The sequence below is a fragment of the Odontesthes bonariensis genome, chromosome 15 (assembly GCF_027942865.1).
Source record: "Odontesthes bonariensis isolate fOdoBon6 chromosome 15, fOdoBon6.hap1, whole genome shotgun sequence".
In the NCBI taxonomy this organism is placed as follows: domain Eukaryota; kingdom Metazoa; phylum Chordata; class Actinopteri; order Atheriniformes; family Atherinopsidae; genus Odontesthes; species Odontesthes bonariensis.
Genome location: NC_134520.1, coordinates 24,964,682 through 24,986,692, shown reverse-complemented (window position 1 = coordinate 24,986,692; position 22,011 = coordinate 24,964,682). Strand labels below are relative to the sequence as shown.

Below are 22,011 nucleotides of genomic sequence, written 5' to 3'. Positions count from 1 at the left end.
GTTTGTTCCAAACACGTAGGTGGGATGTAAAGGCACATCCATTTAAAGAATCTTTGTTGCCTTCTTGCCTTTTGAGTTTTTGCCTTTGGCTGAAGGTAAGACTAATGCAGAGCTGCTTTCTCATTTCCCCAGCAGACTACTCACCCAGGCAAAAACAAGTCAGGCATTTCCTGAAAAGTGTTGTTGCTGCTTGTTTGATAAACTTGTTGGCTGATTTTACTCAAGATGTGATGTTTATTGGTGATCTTATGTTTCTTTTGAAAAAGGACCGGTATATTTGTCTCTACAAAAAAAAATTAAGGACAGATTTTGTCAGATGAAGTGTTAGGTTGATTAAAAAAAAAATACCTACCTTAAAGCCATCTGTAAGGGAAGGAGTCTAGCCCCGTTTCCACCAAAAAGTTTAATAAAAAAAAAAAAGTTATTATTGTAAAAATAAAAAAGGTTCCCAGTTTCTGAACTTGCTTGGGTTTTTTAGAAAAAAAGGTTTGGTGTCTTTACGTTTTTGTATAGTTAAAGGGTACTGGCTGCTACTCTGTTTATTGCAGCCATGCGTAACATAGCCTGTACCGTCACCATCTCAAACCACTCCTCCACTTAATCAGTCTCAAGTAACTCGGCTGATGCACATATTCTATTTGGAGATATCTCAAAACCTAATTTCACATTTGTTTGTCAGCGTGGTGGAAACACAACTTCTGTACGTGTCTTCTCTTTCCCTTTATCGAGCTACTTCACACTCAGTAGATGTATTTCTGAGGACACGGAGTGTTTAGTGTGAAGGCATGTGAAGCAACGGCAAGCAAATTTTGGTTCAAAGTTTTTGTCTGTCATGCTTTCAAAACAGTAAGCTGCAGGGCTTTTTTTTTCGCTCTTTAGTAGCAGCAGATGTGTTGTGTAAGTGTTTCCCTGTGAATGAGATGTTAAACCAGGTCGTGTCATTTATCAAAATAATGGCTAACCTCATACTGATGAAGAATTTTAACATTGGCAACTGTGCCCACTGACTATGCATGCACCTGGATTAATTTCCCATTCTGAAACAAACACGTGAGACAAAGCAGATGATGACCAGAAGGTCAACATGGAGGCTTGTTGTGAGGTGAATCTTTGCAGCAGAATCAGCATTAAGCACACCTCTACGATGAAGCCTCAGCACAGCTGACCAAAAGTTTGTATGAATAAGACCGTATGCAAAACTGGCTATATACATCGTATCTTTCATGCATACAGCACATCTTTCAGTGTGTGATAGTAATTTTAACTTACTATCCTTTCTGGAGACATATATCATAAAACCAATCTACTGACCTCAGCAGAAACTGTTCCCATCTCAAATCATTTCAGGGGCAGTTTCATACAGCTGACTTCCACAAAATTTCACACTGTCCGCTACATAATGGGCTGAAATGACAGGGAGGGAGTAAAAATGAGCATCAGGAATGACATTTGCCAAATTATTTCCTCGTCATCCTCCTGCCAAACATCGGCAGCCCCGTCACCCTGTCTGGAACTGTGTGGTACAGCATAACAATGCCTTGTACGCCTACAATAAAACTAGCATAGAGGTGGATTGATTCCCACTCATCCTGTAATTTTTGGTTGCCACTTAAAAAGAAAATGAAAGTTTTGATTAATAAACTGTGTGTCTGAACTGTGAAAAAATTTCTTTCATCATCCCTTCAGTGTCAGAAGATAGTGTGAATCTGTGTATGTAAAACGTGTCACACATTCATTTTACAATCCCATTTCACACCGTGAGGCATGTAAGTTTGCTGCTTATAAATCAAAAGATTGTGAGGATTTAAAAGTTTAATTAGACGACTTAAACTGTGCTTGCAGGGAGATCTTTGGAAAGAGGAGAAGATGGTCTCACCCGAGCTTATTTCTTATTTCTACTATTCAAAATACTCTTTAAGACTCTTTTTTTCCCTTTCTATGGGTCGTGAGCTTAACCTGCACCTCTGAGTGGCCTGCAGTCACAGCAGAAAATAGAGTTTCTGATCCATGTGGCAGCATCAGTGCAATAGCTTCGTGATTGAGCGCTTGAGTAAAGCTCTTGTTATCCATGTGAATTCATTGCCCACTGGTTTGGTCATATCACAGCAGGTCAGAGTAATGAATGCAGGAGCTCTTGATACACCCAGATGAATTACCAAACAACCCCCCGAGAATCTAACATCTTCCACTGACCTCACCCTTGTTAGAGGCTCAAGCACAAGTCCTTATTCATTTGTTTTTCTGCTTTTGTCAGCAGTATAATATCAGGAAAAGAACATGTCGCACTTGTTGAGATCTTGTACTCATGTTTTCTGTATCATTTTCAGTAGAACAGGATCTTATCTAAGCTGAAAATGATTTTGGACCCTGGCAGATTTTGGTTTAAGGTCAGGTTTTGGTTTCAGGCCAGCTTTTGGTTACCATGACTCCTATAAGAAAATGAAAGCCTTTATACTATATAGCCTTTTACTATAGAACAAATCAAACATTTGACTGATGATTTCATGCAAACCCAATAACTGCACTAAAAAAACAGGGTACCTCAACATGGAGTTCGCCAGTAAATGCACTTAATAATTTATGAAAAATAACAATTACAAATTCAGCTCTGTTAGAATTCATTTAAACAGATACCAGAACACTTAACGGTCATCACTCTAGAAAAAGCAGGTTTAGCTTCAACCATTATAACACAGTACAACACACAAAGTAAAGAAACTCGTGGCATTTTTTGGGCACATCTGCAGTTTGTTTTGAAGTCATGTCCCACTGTGCCTGCTTGTTATTAACCATAGTCACCCTCACTTCTCCTCCTGCCTCCCCACCCTTTCCAACGTAGACAGAAATAATAAATCTGTAATATTTGTAATTGCTTTAGTTTGACCGGTAATATGAGAAGCAAGGACAACAGTCTGGACCCAGGAGCAAACACCGGGTGGTAGGCATAATGACCCTGATTCATCTCATAAACACAGATCTGTTGGTGTGTTGAGTCAAGGGGAATCACTGTGCTGATTAGTCAGACAAAGGGGGAATGGGATGATGCAAGTGTTCCTGTTTAAGCAGGAGAGTTTGGATATTTACCATTTTAAACAGCAGACCCCCTGTCACTGATGTAAGCCCACTACCTTCTGATATTGTTAGATAGACTGGGATAGATGTCTTGGCATGTCTTCCGTTTTTTGTATTACGTAAAAATTTATATGCACACACTCGCCAGAATAGTTCACCAAATTTTCACATGATAAAAATGTCAAGTCTTAATGTATATTTAAAACTAAAAGTAGTTACTTTGCAAGTAATACTCAAAGTGCTTGTTACGACAACAACAATATGGGTCTCGATATGAAGCCTTTATTTGGTTTACTGTGTTCCTATTATTCTGCGTGTGGAAATAAAATGAAGCTAACTGAAAATTATACTCTTACTTACTGCAGTAACGAATTTATTTATCCTAATCCTACTAAATCTGCCTCCTGTAATGGTTCAATTATTGGCCGTAAAGTTCAAATCTGTGTCACATTCACCTCACAGTAAGTCTGGGATATTTGCTTTTCACAGCCAGAAATAAAAACTAATATGACTGTTATTGTTTGATTGCAATATGATTTGTGTGTTCATATTGTTCAAATAGAATTAAAGCTGCTTTAGGGAATATTGGTATGTTAATGTGAATCAACCTAAAAAGCCTAAATCACAATCTGATGCTCCAAAGACAATGCTGGTTGTGAAGCTGTTGATCAGTTCTGATGAAATTGGGATGTAACAAACTTCAGATGATTTGAAACTGTGGGCAATATAAAAGTAAAATGCAGATTAAGATCATTTTGAGGAGATGATTACCTGAAGTTGCTGTGGAATACAAACAGCAAATCCAGCATCAAGTCCGCCATTTTTAACTCATTGCAAGCTCTGGTGTTTAAGTCCCGACCAGCCCAATTTGTAAGGTTTCTTTTTCCAATCCTTCATAAATTTATCAATTTTTGTCAGAGTGGTGGGTGCGAGGCGTGTAAAGGACACGGATGCGGACTTTCAAAACGTGAACTTGGTTTATTATTCAAAAGGAGGTCAACATAAAGCCGGATAACAAAAATGGACTGTGGAAAAACAAAACATGATTAAGGCTGAGACAAAAAAAGTACTTAACTTGGCGGTTATCGCCAGGTAAGACAAGAGTAGATGGTGAAAGGATCTGACGAAGTGCATGTGGAAACCTGGAAACTAAATACTGACTGGGTGATAGGTGAGTGAGTACAGCTGATGGGAAAACTACAGGTGAAGTGAATGAAGGTGATGGCAGAGCAACAGAAACTATGGGGAAAACATGACAAAACTAAATACTGGACTGGACTAAGAAACTAAGGCATGGGAGAGAACTAAAACATGGCAAGACTAAGAACTAAACATGAACTTGAAAACTAAGACATGATAAAACTAAACGAGAACTAAAAACATGGGGAAAACCCCATGGACGTGACAATTTTAAATTTATGTTCGCACATAAATGTAAAATAAGAGTCTCTGCGACTATACCGAAGAACAAAGGCATCCGATACATTGCAACCTGTGGTTTTCTACAACTACAACAGGATTTTTTATGCATTTTCCTTTCTAGTTTTTTTTGGGTTAAAAATAAATTTAGTTACATTTAATCTCTTGGGGACGCCATGTATTTTGGGACACCAACTACTGCTAAATATTTTCACTACTTTATTAAAATCAGGATGCAGAGGTGCTTCTGTTTCACTTCTTAGTGCTTCCAAGTGAATATTTTATTCAACAGGAATGTAATTTTATCATTGACATAGACAGAGATTTACATCCTGATCCAGACTGTTCAGTTTTAATTTGGATTTCAACTGAGGCTGGTTTTGAGTATTGCTCTGAGAGGTAGCTCTGAATGCCACTTAACATTTGCACTACATTCTACCCGGTGTACTTTATTAGTGAAGTGAGGAGGGTTTGAAATTGTAATTTTCAAGGGAAATTATTCTTTCATATGTTTGCTGCAGCGGATCAATTTTTCCCTCAGTGAAGAAAAGGCCTCTTTTCAAATGTAATGCGATTCAATTTCTGTGTTGAGTCAAATCTGAAAACCAGCTGGTGCCCAGGTCATGCTCTGTAATCGGATTTGTGATCTGAATGTACGGAACTTGGTTGTATGACCAGCATATTTGGGCAACCGAAGCAGTGTCATTTACGATTCATTTACGATACGGTTCATTTCCAGGTCTTTGTCTTTTTTTATTTTATTGTTTTACTTAAATTTGATTCCACCAGAAATGAGATCTTACTTTAAAATGACAAAATTCAATGAGGGACAGTCTGCTCTGTATTAATAATGTGTTCAATGTTTAATGTGAAAAGTGAAAAGTAGCTGCTTTAGAGCTACTTTCAAGCTACTTTTTATGCAGGAACATTTTTCTTTATGCGACTGTTGTCACACTGGGCCTCCAAATGTCATGATATTTTTTCACTAATGGAATAAAAAATGTTTTCTCAAAAGGCTGAGGAACCCCCCTAATGTTCTGACATTTTAGTGACAGTCAGCTTGCCCAGGGTCCTCATCCCAAAGAGGAGAACAGTCTGACCTTCCGGTTGAAGCATTATTGATAAACTACCTCATTTGGGACTGTGGAAAGGTTTTCCTATCCCTGTCATGCCAGCTGAATGGATGCTTAAGCCTGATTCTTACTCGGCGCAACCTCGCTTTGACCCATTCTTACTAGCTGGTCGCAAATGGCGCAAGCGGTCACGTGACCCAAAATTCCGCCACGCCCCCCGTCGCAAGCTAAAAAATCCTCGCGCGTCGCAAGGTCGTGCACACAACTTTTTTTCTGACTTCGCGCGAGCTCAACCGGAAACAGCTGACCAAGAGAAAGGAAACATGAACACTGCAGAGACCGCGGTGACCGAGAGGGTGCGCCTCTACAAACATCTGTTCGACACGTCTATGAAGTTACACTGGGACAACGTTGTCCCAAAGGACAACGTTTGACAACGTTTGACAAAGTTCGTCTTGTTGCAAAGGACGAACATTCCTACTTCTCTTCTGTTTTTGCCGCAGCCGCTTAGCTCTGAGATACATATACAGTTCTACACCCAGAGTAAATTCATTCCGCATCAGATGTGCCAGCCTCTGCTGACGTGACACCACAGGTGGCATTGTGTATGCTTTCTTCGTATGCTTTTCAGCTTGTTTCCTCAACAGTGACGCCCGCTGGTCTGGAGAGAACTGCAAATGTGACGCATACTCGGCGCAAACTGCGCTTATGAGCTGAAGGAACTGTGAAGGGGCTGGCGCTTTCGATGACGTCATTAATGGTTCTCGAGCCAGAACAGTTGTGCGGTTGCGCCGAGTAAGAATCAGGCTTTACCGTTACTGCCGTGCATTTAGCTCATACAGAGAAGGTATAATACTGTGACTACTGGCACTGAAAATATGGTTATTTCCACATATGGAACGATGTAGACAAACAAAATACACTCAAACAATTTTGTCTCTGTAATTTATTTAGCACTTTCAGTTGGGAAATCCCTTGAGAGCTTTCCCAGAGAACTCGAAGTAATGACCACCTGTCATAGAGTGCAAAAGAAGCAGTGTAGCAGAGGCAGATTGGACACGTGTAAATGAACTTTCCTCAGCTTTAGTAACACCTTCAGGTGCCACCTTTCTCATTATTCAGCGTTGAAACAAGTGTTTTGTAAGGCTACCTTCTCAGGAGTTAATTTTTCTCTCTTTTTTTATTTTTTAGCAACACTCAGATGTTTCCCCTAAAAGTTATGCACACTTACGTTAAAATAAATCAGATAACTGCTAAGGGAACAATGGCTCGAACACAGAACAGTTTTTCTGGAACTAGCAACTTTGTGTGGTGCAGGCCAGGAGAAGGGGAGACATGACATAACACATGTCAGTTATATAGTAAATGTATATATATTTCTGAAACACTTGGATGGGAAACCACAGGAAATCTTTTAAAAAATTGACTTGCTGTGCCAGTGGACCCACACCTGTTCCACACTGAGGGGTGAAGTTGAATACCGTTTTAATGAGGGATTCCACGGTTGGATGTCTTGATTCTTCTTGAGGCCTGCCTGTCTTTTCTCACCAGGTGATGTGTTTTTGTTCAGCTCCGAGTCACTGGACAGCGGAGTGTAGCTGCAAAGCTGCCCGAGGTCATTGAACATGCTGGAGGTGGGAAGTTGGTCTTCCATCACTGATTCATATAAAACACAGAAACAAATGGTTTCAAATTTGATCGATTTGAAGTAGAAAAATACATCAACTCATTTTGTCCATTCGGCAACAGAACGTCACAGTTCCATTTTTACACTTTTTTGTTGCTGCCTTTGTTAAGCAGAACTGCTGAGAGGCTGACAGACCCTTAGAACGGGGTGTTAAGATGACTGGAATTAGTTGAGAACTTGACTTCAGTTTAGAAACCCTAACATGTCCGAATGTCTGAATATCTGAAGAATTTGGTCTGAAGTTTCCCGCAGAGATTTTCCTGCAAGCTATCGGTTTGTAGTGTTTGCAGCTGTGTGAGTGCATCTTCCGCAGGAAGCTGCCCGATGTGAAGAGCATGTGTTAACAGCAATTGCAGAAATAGTCTGAACCTGATTGTCGGCACACTCTTCAAATTAATCATGGTTGTTCAAGTGTGAAGACAACTTTGGTGTCATCCTGTCAGCCTTTCAAAGACAGATGGCAGAAAACTGACACTTTTTCATAAACACCATGTCCGTAATGTATAGTGAGCACATTCATTAGGCATTATTTGGCATAGAAAGGATAATCTCAAATACTATTCAATACAGTTAGATGCTCAGTTATGTCGAGCTGTGGTTAGAGCTTTGAATGGTCAGCTAAATGGACCACTGTCAATGTCCCACTATATATGCATGGGAATGGAATCGAGTTATTAACTAAAGTATTGCTGACGATGCGACATTGTGTGGAGTGTGTAAGAAAATGTTGAGACCCTCCGCTTGCAAAGCTAAATCCACTGCTCAGACATTCTCTTTACGATACTTGAATGGTGATTTTGTCAGATGGCAACATGGCCATAAAATCAAAAGTGACTGCTGAGAGTCCTTCACAATTTCTGGCATGTTTAGTCATCAGACAAAAGAAATGATAAGAATAGCTTTATTGGTCATTTGTCTTAGTTGATATTATTACTTAAGCTTTATTGTTCTTACAAAGAGATGCCGCACCTTAGCCTATTAGAGTCAAGTTGTTAGTCTGGCTTTGAGAGCTTCTGTTTTCTCCAATTTTGGTCACACTTATATGTTAAAATATATTTTAAAAGTCCATTTTTGGTTTTACTAAGACAGTAATTAGTATTTTTCAGGTGTCATTTAAACCGAGGTGCCACAACGATGCACCAGTCCCTCCTTGAACATGCAGTGAGAGAAATGCTGCTGTATTATGAATTACACATCCGTTGTGTTTTCCTCCGAACCTCTGTTGACTTTTCATCATTGCTTGTGTCAGTTTGTATTTGCTGATAAACCCTGAGCAGTAGCAATTTCTTATATACACCAGGCTATATTTGCAGAGCAAACTACTTGCCACATGGGCTTCTTCCTGTTAGTTCTCATCTATCCATTCAGCAGTTGGTTAACACATAGAAATTCCCTCAGGTGACTTGATCTCTTTATAAACGCTGTATGAGGTAAATCCCCAAATAATACTCCCCACCGGTAAGAAATAATGAGATCATGACATTAGAAATGACATGAAATATCATCTGCACATTTCCCTTCTTGTTAATTGTGCTTGAGTACACCTTTATCTGCACTGCTGACCAGTTACCTTGAGAGCTGCACTGTTTTGCCACACCGTCTCTGTGGTGACAGCCCAAGGTGGCTGTAAGGTCACTGAGCGTTGATAGAATCTTAGCTGACGTCATATTTGAAAAACCACAAACTGTTTGCCATTGAGATGCTCCTAATTGCCTTGGAGATGCAGCAGTCCCTGACAGTCATTTAGATTTGACGATGGGTGTTTGAGGAAGTTAATCCCAGTGTTTTTGACACTGGCTAATTTATTCATGAACAAAACCAATAGGCAAAAGTTACAAAACGACAGAAAAGCAAGACTTCCCTAATTCTGATGCAGCTCGGTCACATCTAGCTTTATGAAACATTTTTGGTTCGTTCTTCTGAGTCTTAAGTCTTTAGAAGTTAAGAACCATTGTTTTTATGGCTAATGCTTTGCCAGTGTTTGTTTGTTTATTCATTTCTTTATTTAGTATCAGCATAGCTGCTTTTAATTCTGATGGTAACTTCCAATTTTCAACCTCCCACTGTGGGGAAAATCAAAGAACACATCAAAAAAAAGTTTTATTTCCTTCTCAGGATATTAAAACATTAGACAAATTACTCGTAGAACATTCTTTGCTATTTTTTATGAAAGAACTACAAATACTGGATATGCTGTTAATGGCAAAGCAACAAAAAAAAAACAGAGCAAAAAAATGTTGACTTCCCACACCCACACTTCCCACAAGGTAGCGCAAATTCAGCGTGATTAGAAGTTGTGGGTGGAGGTAAATGTGAGGAGGCCTGATTATTATTCTCTAGGCTGGGTCTGTAATGTAAATCTGAATGTCTCACTGAATGAGATATTTTCACCCGCAGATAAAGAGCCAGGGTTGAGTTTTTTTTAAACAAAATATATGCTCTCCAGCAGAGAAAAAGGTGATTTTTATTCATATGTCCCAGTCAAAGCTGCCATCAAGATTTACATTAACATAATTTTGGTGCCTGTTCAAATCTAAAGAAACCATAAAGATATTTTCTATTTACAGTGATCCCAAGAAAACTATATAATCAGATGAGTCAACCAATCATAAAACAGATCACTCCAATAGGAAATATAGGTGAAATATGAAGCACAAAATGTGACTGCTTTAAATAATTGTACTTTTGGCCAGTGGGTGAGGCTGTTTGCAACACTATCAGTTTATTTGAACAGCAACCAGAAATGAAACAGATACACATAGTTTGAATCCCTGTGTGCTTGGTTTTGCACTGATAAATCCATTTATTAAGCACTGACTCTTCTACTTTAATGGATGAGCCTCCCATGTTAGCATCATAATTGCCTATCAGCGCCCTACACAGACTGCAAAGTTTGATGAATGAGTAATTTGGTATAAACCATAGCCTCAAGGCTCAACATTTTATGAATGACCCATCCCTAACTTAATTGTGTTTAGCACAATCAGTTTAATCCTCCAAGACATTAATTAATGGCAAACTGAAAGCCACGTTGCTATGCAATGAAGAATACTAAATGTGTAACATGTTTAAGGTGATTTGGTATTGTTAAGATTTAGTTATTTTATTCTATAAAATCCGATAAGTCATATCGGTTAGATTCAATTAAATAACCATTAGAGCAAATATGTGACATTTATTCTATGAACCCTGACAGATCTAAATCAGACAGTGTGATTTGTGGTCTTCTGAGCAGTGATATTGAAAGCTCTTCCTGGCTTTCATTCCAGCTCATGGTCTTTTTCTGAGAAAATTGTCCAGAATGAGCCTCTTCTTGTTCCTGACTCTTGATGATCCCATCTTAACACCGCTTTGCTCCTTTCTTCACTCTATTTTCCCCTTTTACAAAATTGGGCATTGATTTGTCTCTCAACCAGGGCTTCAGATTTTAGATCTAAAACAATTTTTTCAATCCTCTTAAGGTTCAAAACAACTTTGGAGAAATGTTGTGCCTACCATGTAAGTTAAAGGAACAAGCATGGAAACTAGTCTACAAGGCTTTTGTCAATTTGGTTAATTTCATCTGGATTTGTGTCAAATACAAAGATCCCAAATGGATAAAAAATAAATAAATCTTTAAAATCATAAAAAAAATATGATTTGTTCATTCAAAGCCTGACATTATTTATTTATCTGCACTGTAGAGGACAGCTGTTGTCCTAAGAAAAGTCTAATAAAATCCATATACAACACTGTCTACGATTTACTCTTTCTCCTTTTTGCCGTAACTGTGTACTGTGACACAAAGCTCACTTATTTACCAAATTCTTGGCTTAAAAAACAGTCAGAAAAGTCTTTTGTTTATTTTCTGGCTTGAGTTGTCGTCGCCTAAATCTTAAGTACCCAGATATTTTATAACGCTATGCATCTTTTATCTTTTGGGTTAGCTCCAACGGAGACTTGAAGTTATTACATTATCGATCTTTTCATGTGATTTGTTGAAAACTACAAACTTATTTGATTAGGTGTTGTGAAGGAAAGTAAAATCGATAAAGGGAATATTGTGTTGGCTTTAGCCTCTTTGATAAAGGTGCCCCTCTGGACCAAATACATTTTTTTGTTATTATAACTTATATTCTTGCTGCTGCTGTCATATTAATCAGAGCAGCAGCAAGCCAAGCACCACTTTAAGAAGTGAATATGTAATCATCTTTGGAGTGGCCATTTAATTTTCTAAAGTGTCTGAGAAAAGGATCTCTGAACGTTTTCCTCCTTAATATGATTTTTTTTCTTTATTCATGGATAAATCTTGCATACACAATATTTTATCATTTTACCTTGGAGGCTCTTACAAGCCCTGTGAGTTAGTCTGAAACTAAAGTGAAACTAAAGTTTAAATTGTCATTTTTGTGAGGCGTGTGTGGCTGTGTACACATAATCCTGTGAATGTGGGAGCCATCCAGAGGTTAGTTGTTGTAATTTCTGTTTTTTAACTAATGCAAACACATTTGACACATTTATATCCTAGTCATATAATCTCACATAAGCGTATGAATGTTCTTAAGTTTAAATGTGTTTTTAATGGGACTAAAACCTAACATTAGGTCAAACTTGGGCCATGTTTTGATCTGTGTTTTTTACCATGCATTTGCACAGCTTTTGACACTTTCTGTGTGCCTGTGAGAGATCAGGTGTTTCTACCCAAGTCCAACCGCTACAACACGAAAACTCCCGACAGACGAAGTAAATAACCTTAATTATTTTATTACTGTGGCACCTGTCAGGGGTTGGGCGATATTAGGCAGCAAATGAATGATCACTTCTTGAAGTTAAAGTAATGGAAACAGGAAATGTGAGCAAGTGTGAGGATCTGAGTGGTTTTGACAGATTCCAGATTGTGACTGCAGGACTACCACAGTCCTTGTGAGGACCTGTGTGCTGTGGATGGCATCTTTTGAACTGGCAACAGGGTAATGTGCAATGAAAGCTTATAGACAAGCGTGATCCTGCAGTACTGTAGACAAATTGTTGATCATCCAGAGTGCTGATGCCGAGCCCTGTCCTCTTCTGAAAGCATCTGCATTAAACATGTGAGTGTCACAACTGAACAATGGAGCAATGAAAGAATGTTATCTGGTCGCATGATGCATTATGGGAAGAAGGCAAGATGTGTTTATGTGCTTATGCATTTGGCAGACGCTTTTATCCAAAGCATAAGGGGGTCTTGCCGAAAGACCCCAACTGGAGGTTGTACCTTTCATGCAAGGGTCAGGATTCGAACCTTTGACACACACCACCAATTAAAAAATTGTTGCAAACTACATAGCGTCATGGCAACAAAACGCCACGATATCATTGGCCTCTTTGTGCACGACCACGAGCTCTGCCATGCTGCTGCAAAACCTGTTCTGTAATGGTTGGAAGACGGTGACAGAGACTTTCATATTACCCCTATTTTAGGCAAGGCAAGGCAAGGTAATTTTATTTGTAGAGCACAATTCGTACACAAGGCAATTCAAAGTGCTTTACAGCTACATAAAATCACAAGAAGGCAATAAAATCATTAAAAAAAAACAAAAAAAAAAAACATAAAAAATAATCATAGTGAAGAGTAAGATAAAATACTAGTGTGTTTTATCTGCATTTAGTGTGATCTGATGATCCCTGCAGGCCCCGTCTGCAACTGACAGGATATAAAAGTAATGTTGGTGATATCTGATGTCGTTTGGTACACCAGGACTCCTTCAGAGGTCTTATTTAGTCATGCCTCGGAGAGTCTGAGTCATTTTGGTGTACTGAACAGGCTCACTAATGAATGTTCAGATGTGCTACATTTTCAAATGTCACCAGTAATGAAATTCTGCCGAGGGGAAAGATTGATATGTGATAATGCAGGTAAAGCTTTAGCGGTGAAGAGGCTGAATTTCATAGGCTGAAAAAATGACAAATCTTTGCAAAAGAAACTTCAGAGTGAGGAAATTAAGTCACTCCCTGCAATTTACAGCATGTAATTTTCTCCTTGATTGGTTTCAGCCTCCTTCTCTTTCACTTTATCAAGCTCCTACTTCAGCTCTTCAGTCACCTTGATTATCTATCATCAGACACAAAGCAGCCTGCACAGAGCTGAATGCAATCTGAGCATCAAACACAACAGAGATGAGCTCAGAATCACAGTAAAGTGTTCAACTTTTTGGAATAATTGCGATCTGCATCCTGCCTTCGCCAAAAAACAGTTTTAGCCCTATTATTTCATTACTAATAATGTCATATTCATAGAAAATATCTGTACTCATAATCAACAGAAAGCCTTTAAAAAGTTTTAGAACAACAGGACAGCCCCCTCTCAAGTCTCACAGTGGTTCGACCCATTGTTTGCCAGTCCCAATGATACACACACACAGCTTCGGTTATCACGAGCAGAAAGCACCAGTAAGGATCACATCAATCAAAAGTATTTCTTCACTTCCATCTTTTGATTGAACCAAACAGGTTTATTTTTTGAAGCACACTTCATTTTGTTTTCTGTTACTTCACAGTTGAAACAGAGGAGCCGTGTCTCCCACACCTCTGTGGATGTAGAATGTTCTGTCACAGCTGAAATCATCATAATTCTCTGAATTTTTAACCAATTTTTAAACTGTTTGGATTTTTTGTTGGGTTGTTACATGTATTTAAAATATAGAATGTAGTACTTTACTCTCTTTTTTTACACATTCGGATCCCTCAGTTTATAATCAAAGTTTCTTATCCATCAATTGTTGAGTTTTTTTTTGTTTTTACTAGCAAAACAAAAACATTAATTTACACAATAAATTAGTGAGAGTGGTTTTGAACGTGGGCCATAGGTCTCATATAGGTAGGTCACATTTTGCGGAGCTGAACTGGCTCCCTGTTGAGTCTCGTATTATTATGTCAAGGATGAATATGATCCATAAAATTCTATTTGGTAGCGCCCAAATGTTTTTTATCATGTCTTATCACTAAGGTAAAGGACAAACACAATATTTGCACTTGTGGCAGCATATCAGATCTGCGTCCATATTCTTTTAAAACATCTGTAGGGAAAGGAACCTTTGCCTATATAGGGGCAATGCAGTGGAACAAGTTAGATAGGGAAATTAAAGTCACATCGTGTCTGAATACTTTTAAAAAGAGAATCAAGGCCTGGTTACTAGAGAGGGTAGCTGAATAGAGCAGGGGGTCAGCTACTGTCGTTTATTTTTATTTAAGAAATATGTGGTTTGCATTCTATGTTATTTATTACTCTTTGTCATACACTCTGTGAGTGTCTTGTCGTAGCTTGTCTTGTCTTAATATTATTTGTGAGGACCACAATGGAAATAAGTCCTGGACTTTATTGTGTTTTTATCCTCAATTGTGTTTTGAGTCTTTGAATGTGTGTAAGACTTTTCTGATACAATTAAATAAATCAAATCAAATCAAATCAAAAAACATTAGACTTTTCATCCATAAAAATGATATTTTTCTGGAAACTTTCACAAGTGTTCTTCATGTTTAAGCACTGCTGAGAGCGATGAGTACATTTTCAAAAAAGCTGCTAAAGTTACAACATTTTGGATGTGCAACAATGAGCCGTACAAGATGTGGTGGCGTTATAATGACACGGAACACTGTTTTTTACGAGTGCTTTCACTAAAAAAAAACAAATCGTTGTATCAGTCTGACCAAAAATGCACAAGCTCCATATTTACATCGTTTTGAATCTTTTTTTTTTATACAACAAAGCGTAGGTGTATATTGATACAGACAATTTTCCAACAAAGCTGCTCTCATTCACATAGTTTTCTGTGTCTTTTCTCAGACAGCTACATGCATCAGAAAATGTGACCATGTGTCAATTCATGGTCACAGGATGCATTTCCAAACTGTCACTGTGCTCTGATGAAATTCAGATTTTATAACCGGAGCTTCGTCTCACAAAATCACCATTCTAGTAATTTAAAGACAACATCTGTGCATTGAAGTCAGGCCATACTTACACGTATGATGATCACTCACGGAGAAAGATAGAGGCAACAAAATGTCTTGAACGTTTCCTCCCACTGTTCACAACGTCGTGTTGTTAAACATCAGTCAATAGCTCGGTTCTGCTTCTTTTTATATGTACTTTGACAATGATGGCTGTCCATTTAAGCGGCACAGTCAATCAGATGTGACAGGAAAATTCTTTCTTTTTTTCTTTAATGGTGACATGAATTCTTATGAAAAGGACATTGAGACACTTACTCATATGGTGCAGTTGTAAGGTGATAGTGTAATATGTCTAAAACTGTAGATCTGGCAGACTTCTGGCTAATGCTACTTCCTTTGGTCAGTGCACTATGTTGATGCTACAAATTTTTACTTAGTGGCTACAAATCATGCCTTGATATAAAAACATGTCTCACTTATTTAAAAGGTTTTATATCCCTATGTGCATTGCAAAGCCTCATAAAGATGCAACTCTTCTCAATATTACAGGTCAAATAATGCACCTTTTTGTCTATATGTGGAGCTGCTGCCTTCTTCTCATTTCGTTTACCTCCAAGTAACCATCATATCTCCTTATACATACATATAAAGTGTGCAAGTTATTGTTTATGCTACTTTCATGGTAATAAATGTGCCCCCTCACAGCTCCTAAAGGGTAATTTATTATCAAGGCTTAACTGCTGGAGATGCACTTCTTTTGAGGGAAGTCTTTTTTTTTATTGAAAATATAGCCTTGAGAGAGAAGCTCAATAATAAACACTACTACTGACATTTAAAGAGAGATGTGTGTCATTTCTATGAACCTGCAGTTGTGTAAAGGTTTCTCCACCTCTCTTTTATGAGAAGTCCTTGGCTGAATATGTGACAGGCAGTATGATGCAATCACACCTACACATAGTAGAGCTTAATGGATAAAAGCATGAATATTGTCAGTTCCAAATGGTTTTTCCAGTTTCTATCACAATTTATTTCTATGTGTGAGTGTTTGTGTGTGTTTTGAAATCAATTTAGGTGTGTGTGTGTTTGATCAGGTGGGAGGAGAAAGGGTGTGTGACTCAGTCGGAGAAATAGTTCCACCGATCCCAGCATTAGTCACTTAAAGAAAACACATGGAATCCAGCTCCCAGTCTTTTTTCCCCACTGACTCATAACCGCGACCGTTTTAATGATGGGGCCCACGCAGACTGCAGGTTTTTATATTTTGAACTCTGTTCACCAGCTCAGCCAAGCCCTCGTTCTTCACAGCATAATGGAAGACTGTGTTAGCAAATGACGCAGACTGTCTCCAGGGTTAAAAGTTCAAAACACTTCCCTTCGGGTGTCCCTTAGGCCGGAGCTGCAGTGGTAATAACGCCAGGTGCCACAGCCCAATTCCACCAAATCCCAGGATTCAATTTTTCTTCAAGTCCAAACCCCGTAGGATAAAGAGACATTTTGTAATTCCAAGTTTGTTCTTATGTGTTTGTGTGCTTTTTTTTCCTTCATATTATTGTATTTGTCTGCATCATTGATTGTGTGTACGTGTGTCTGTGCATGAGTATGTGGGAGCCATCTACTGGCCTCATTTGGCAGCGCTTAATACAACAGCTGTGTTTTTGTTTGGTGAGCTCACTGCAGTGACCCCTTTTGACGTTTACTAGTTAAATCAGTCCACCCCCATCCCAGAATCAAGAGCCCCTTTATGTCGCTACTTTAATGCTTCATTTGAATGGATGTAGAATATTGTAAACATTTCATGTTAGTTTTATTTTTTGATTGGCCAGGGAAATATTCATTTGTCATCTGGTTTTAAGTATTAACCACATTGCTTGACCCAATCATTACTCGTTGCTATTAATATAAATTCTATTACCTATCGTGTAGTTATCTGACAAAGAGCTTTAACATCTGCTGTTGTTGTTCACACTTGGTGTGAACGTCTCATACTGATGTGATTGAACTGATAAAGTTAAGAGAGCTACCCACAGTGCTTGATCAGAATCTACAAAAAAACCCTGATTGACAGCTGATATGTGACAACTGTGATGCAGAGGCAGCACAGCAGCAACACTTACAAAAGAAAAGAAGAGTGTGAAAAGGAAGTTTACTCTTGAATAATTCAAGCTGTTTCAATACTGGGTAAAACAGCTAAAAATGGCAAGGATTCAGCATAAGGATTTTCTGATGTCGGGGGGAGGGTGGGACTGAGCCTAAGAAAAACAGACCTGGGCTGATTTAACCAGATCATGGGACAACACGTTCTCTCAGATCCCACTTATAGTCAAAATATTCCAGGTTCATATTTGCTTTAGTCTGCTACCAACTTAAGCGATAAACATCAGTGATAAACATCAGGACACACACTCCTGTCACGCAGCCGACCACCAGCAACTTTTATGATCTCCGAATGCCTGAAACTGAAAATACAGTCAACAATTCCTTTTATTGTTCGACTGGAGCAGATTACAGATGAGTATTGCCTGAAGCTGTGCATCTGAGGTAAATGCAACGTGCATTTGCAGCTTTCTGCTTATCGTTGGAGTGTTTAGATACAAGCAGATTTCAGATGTTCAGTTTATGTGTTTTGGCTGAATTCACAAGGTTGTGTTTTGGGTAGAAGGGTTTTGGGTCGTTGACTGTCTGTGGGTCAGAGATTAAATGCTCTTTTTCCATCCCCACTCAGCCCCACTGGGAAAGCACTATTCACTTGAGATAGCAGTAAAAGTTAAAGTGACATTTCCAGGATTCATTTTATCTTTTATCTCAAGCAGGCTCTGTTTTTAGACAGAGTGGGGCCTCAGAGACCAGCATGGTGAAAATCTGTCTTGGCTGTGGCCTCTCAGTGCAGCACAGAGCACTCTGGCATGTGTCCACACAATGAGAGCTGCAATCACTGGTTAATGTTTGTGAACTGATGAGTTGTAGAAGGAAACGGATGTAAACTGTTGAGCTTGCTGGCTGCTAGTTCACTTCTGCATTTAGGGGTTGCGGGACATAGCTAGCTCACCCATGCCATGAGCTAACAATGCTATAATTCAGGCCTTGCCATATTTAGGCAGAGCTCAGTGCTGTGTAAACACAGCTTACTTCTTAGGGGAGGGCTCAGTCCTGCACTCATGTCTGTGTCCATCAACAGGGCTTGCAGATTTCAGTGTACAGATTGGTGGAGATTCTCAAGCTGTAAAGTAGAAGACAATCTGCCGAATTGAAAGACTCTCACTAGTGTCTCAGAGTATGAGGTGCATCAATACAAGACAAACTTTTGATTTATTTTTGATTCCCCTGAAGAGTACTGCGGCTTTGAGATGGATGAATTGGACCCCTTGTCAGGAATGAGACTGATGGACAAGAGATCAGCAGAAAGAAAGAAGATATTTTATTAAACGCTTACACAGCAGCATGAGTGAGGCTCTGTGGGAAAGCTCAGGGGAGGCAGGCTGTTTCCCACTCAAACTCAAACAACAGTCACCGTCTGTCTCGCCCTCCGGATCCCCCAGGATGTCCCCCTGTGATTCCCCTCGGCACTCTCCACTGCTGTTCCGCAAGCTCCTCATGAACCGTAGTATTGCTCTGCAGCGCCGCTTCACCTTGGCTCACACACCCAGGTAATATCTGTGATTAGAAGCCTTTTGACGCAGATTATATACTGTTAGGGTTTCTAGGACTTTGTTTGAAGCAGGAGACAAGGATGGAATGATAACAAAGGTTGGGATTGTCCACCAACAGTGTCTTTACAGTCCTTGTGATACTGTTGCCCTGCTAAACTTTAGTTAACTCAAGTACGTGTATTTTGATTCAGAATGTTATAGGTAATAGGACTTTTTTTCATTATAACAGAGGATGCCTTTTCATCTCATCAAAATGTGTGTCATGGGTTGGCGGTTGCAAAAAAGCCTCATTGTTTGATGAGAAGGTAACTCTGGGAAATCATGACTTTGTTGACGTCGGGAGCAGTGCCATCTCAATGGACCTCATTGTTCTTGCAATGAAAGAGATGGTCTTGTTTTGGGCCTAAGGTGTTCAGCAGGCCCCGCGCAGGTCAAATAGTGACGAGAAAGGTCCCTATACCAGCAGATGGACTGCTTGTCTCTGACCTGAGGTTTCTGTTTAACAAAGGTAAAGCTTAGTTGGGAGGGACTGGGAGCTGCTTACCACAGTAAACACAAGGATCCCACTTTCACAGCAATTTCACTTATTTTTCTCATTCCACATGACTGAAAACAGGGAGCCTGTGTCCGTTTTACGTCAGAAAAGCACAATCTGATGCAATTATTTTTAAGTTACGACAAGGCCCCAATGTATTAAGACCTCTCTGCAGAACTCCACTATATATTTATTTTATTTATTATTATTATTATTATTAATTTTTCTTCACTAATGGACGTTTCAGAAATGAACGATAAATACAGATAATAGTAGCATTAAAAACTAAGGAGCAGATTTTCTGTGTGCACAAACATGATCTGTGAGTCAGGTAAGGTCACCCTGCTGCCTCATGCATGTATAAGCTTATAGAGCTTATGAAATTAGAATTGTACACAGTTGCTGATAAGCAACTGATTATTTCCAGATATTTATGTGAAAACCCCAACATCTTTGTCTTTTTCCTATTGTTAGCCTACAGTGCTGCATGGTAATCTAATCATAATTGTTGTTCTTACATGGTTGTTTAATCTTAACAGGATTTTAGTGCAAGAATTAAGAATTAACAGCCTTTCTCGTAGTGTTGTCTTTAGTGATTTGACCTATTAATATGCTATTTCCATGAGCATAAGGAGAACTTCTTTGCATGGCTGCAAGCTGTTTGGAGCAGTTTTGTCAATCTCTTCCTGTGGTCTTGATTTCAATCATTTGTATTGTTAGTTAGTTTTATACATGTACATACAATAGCGAAGCAACAAATACAGAAGAATGCTGATATTATGACATAAAACTAGACTTATCACAGGCTACTTTTTTTTCCCTCCCATTAATCCAATTAATGCTTAAGTCAAGCTCATTCAACACATATACTTCATACTAAAGTTTTGAAAAATATGTTATAAAAAAGAATCGATGTCAAATGTACAGCTGCATAAAGGCAGTTAAAGTTGACCGAATATCATCTGGTGTGTTCAAGAGTAAAATGAAGCCATCATTGTATCACTGTAAGCCTCTGTGACAAATGGATCATAGTAAGAACAGTGCTCAGAGAGTAAGATTTTGTACAACACCACCTCAATGAGCCAAAATTTAAGTGAACAAAGCTTTTCTCCAAACTATTTAATAGACTATGAATTTATAACATGGTGACCACAAAACTCCTGCCAACAGTCACGCTTTCTACTCTTTCATTTCATGTCAAATTAAATCATCTGGTACCAGATACACATGAAACTTGGGTGCCTTACCCCGGCCCTCCCTGTGCTGTCTCCAAGCCCCTGCTGTTGACCTACCCGCTGTCTGCCTGTAACTATGTGGAGAAAGAAGCTTGTAAACATAATGAGTGTATTTACGTCATCCATCATGACATTTCAGCGATGTCATTATGCTGCCTTCTTGTGTAATGTGTGAGCTGCTCAGTGTTGTCAGCCACTTTGGCCTCAGGCACAAAGACCAATTAGGCAGATACAAGCATAAATTTAATGTAAAATACAATAAAAACAAGGATAAACTCAAATATATTTCAGAATATCTGAAGAGCGTCCTCTTGTCAGTTTGCAGCATTAACTTGGTGCTAAGGGAAGTGGTTGTGGTGGCTTTGTCGGTTGCTGTGCAACAAGTGTCCCTCAAGATTAAATAAGTGTCTAACTTTAAATGATAGTAGCTGCATATGATTGGGGCGAGGAAACAGATGAAAGAGAATGAGACAAAAGCAACAAGTAATAAACAATGGGCTTGTTGGCCGGGTCAGTAACTGCAGAATAGAAAGATACAGAACCAGAAACACCTGCAGAATCATGCAGCGAGGGATAAGTATAAACTACAGGTGAGTGAAATAAGTTGATAAGTTCATATTTAGCATTGGCAAACTGTTTAATGGAGGTTAAAGGAAATGAACTTAATATATCATGGGAAGTCCCAATGGGTCCCAATGGGTCCCAATGGGTCCCCCTGCCAGCCTTTCAGTCACATCTGATCCAGCTCTAACTTTAGACTTTATCAAAAAGGAGAATATCTTGGTAGAGAGGGTGTCTGCCTCTTGAACCCAAACTGGAAGCTGGTTCCACAAGAGAGGGTCCTGATAGCTGAAAGCTCTGACTCACAGTCTATTTTGGAAACTTAAGAGGCCAAATGTGAGGCCGCGCTCTGAGAGTCAAGTGCTCTGTTTGGGAATATAGTAATAAAGTGTTTAGAGGTTTGTCATTCAGAGCTTTCTGTGTGAGGAGAATTTTATAAATTCCCTATTTCACAGGGAGAGAGTGAAAAGAAACTACAACTGGAGAAATATGACCACTCACATTACCATCAGAGCGCCCATCAGTTGACTTTTTAAAGAGCTACTTGTACATCCTGAGGGAAAATCATTATAATAGTCAAACCTAGAAGTAACAAATGCATAGAATAGTTTTTCTGCATCACTCAGATGTTATCCTCCTAATAATAGCAATATTTCGCTGCAAAAAAGGTTGTTTAAAAGGTTGTCAAAAATAACCAGTCCTCCTCACAATAGTACTGGAGTTAAGAAATCCAGAGGGACTACATGGCTGTATAGTGCATTTCTGTGGTCTTCAGGCCCAAAAACACTTGTTTTGGCAGAATTTATGATCAGAAAATGAAAGGGCATTCAGAACTTTGTATCAAATTTGGTTTCATTTTGATTGCATCAGC

General features: G+C 39.0%; 1 protein-coding gene across 6 annotated transcripts in view; it reads left to right on the top strand.

Moving 5' to 3' along the window:
• The window catches only part of LOC142400618 (3',5'-cyclic-AMP phosphodiesterase 4C-like), a 93,227-nt gene that overhangs the window by 28,841 nt on the left and 42,375 nt on the right, over nt 1-22,011 (top strand). For 2 of the 6 annotated variants that reach the window (XM_075485670.1, XM_075485667.1), the window contains exon 1: nt 18,245-18,806. The exons of the other annotated variants lie outside the window; for them this stretch is intronic. In XM_075485670.1, coding sequence (XP_075341785.1) covers nt 18,601-18,806 — 206 coding nt within the window. In that variant the 5' untranslated portion in view covers nt 18,245-18,600. Of the gene's footprint in view, nt 1-18,244; nt 18,807-22,011 lie in introns of those variants that run through there. 6 annotated transcript variants of the gene reach the window in all.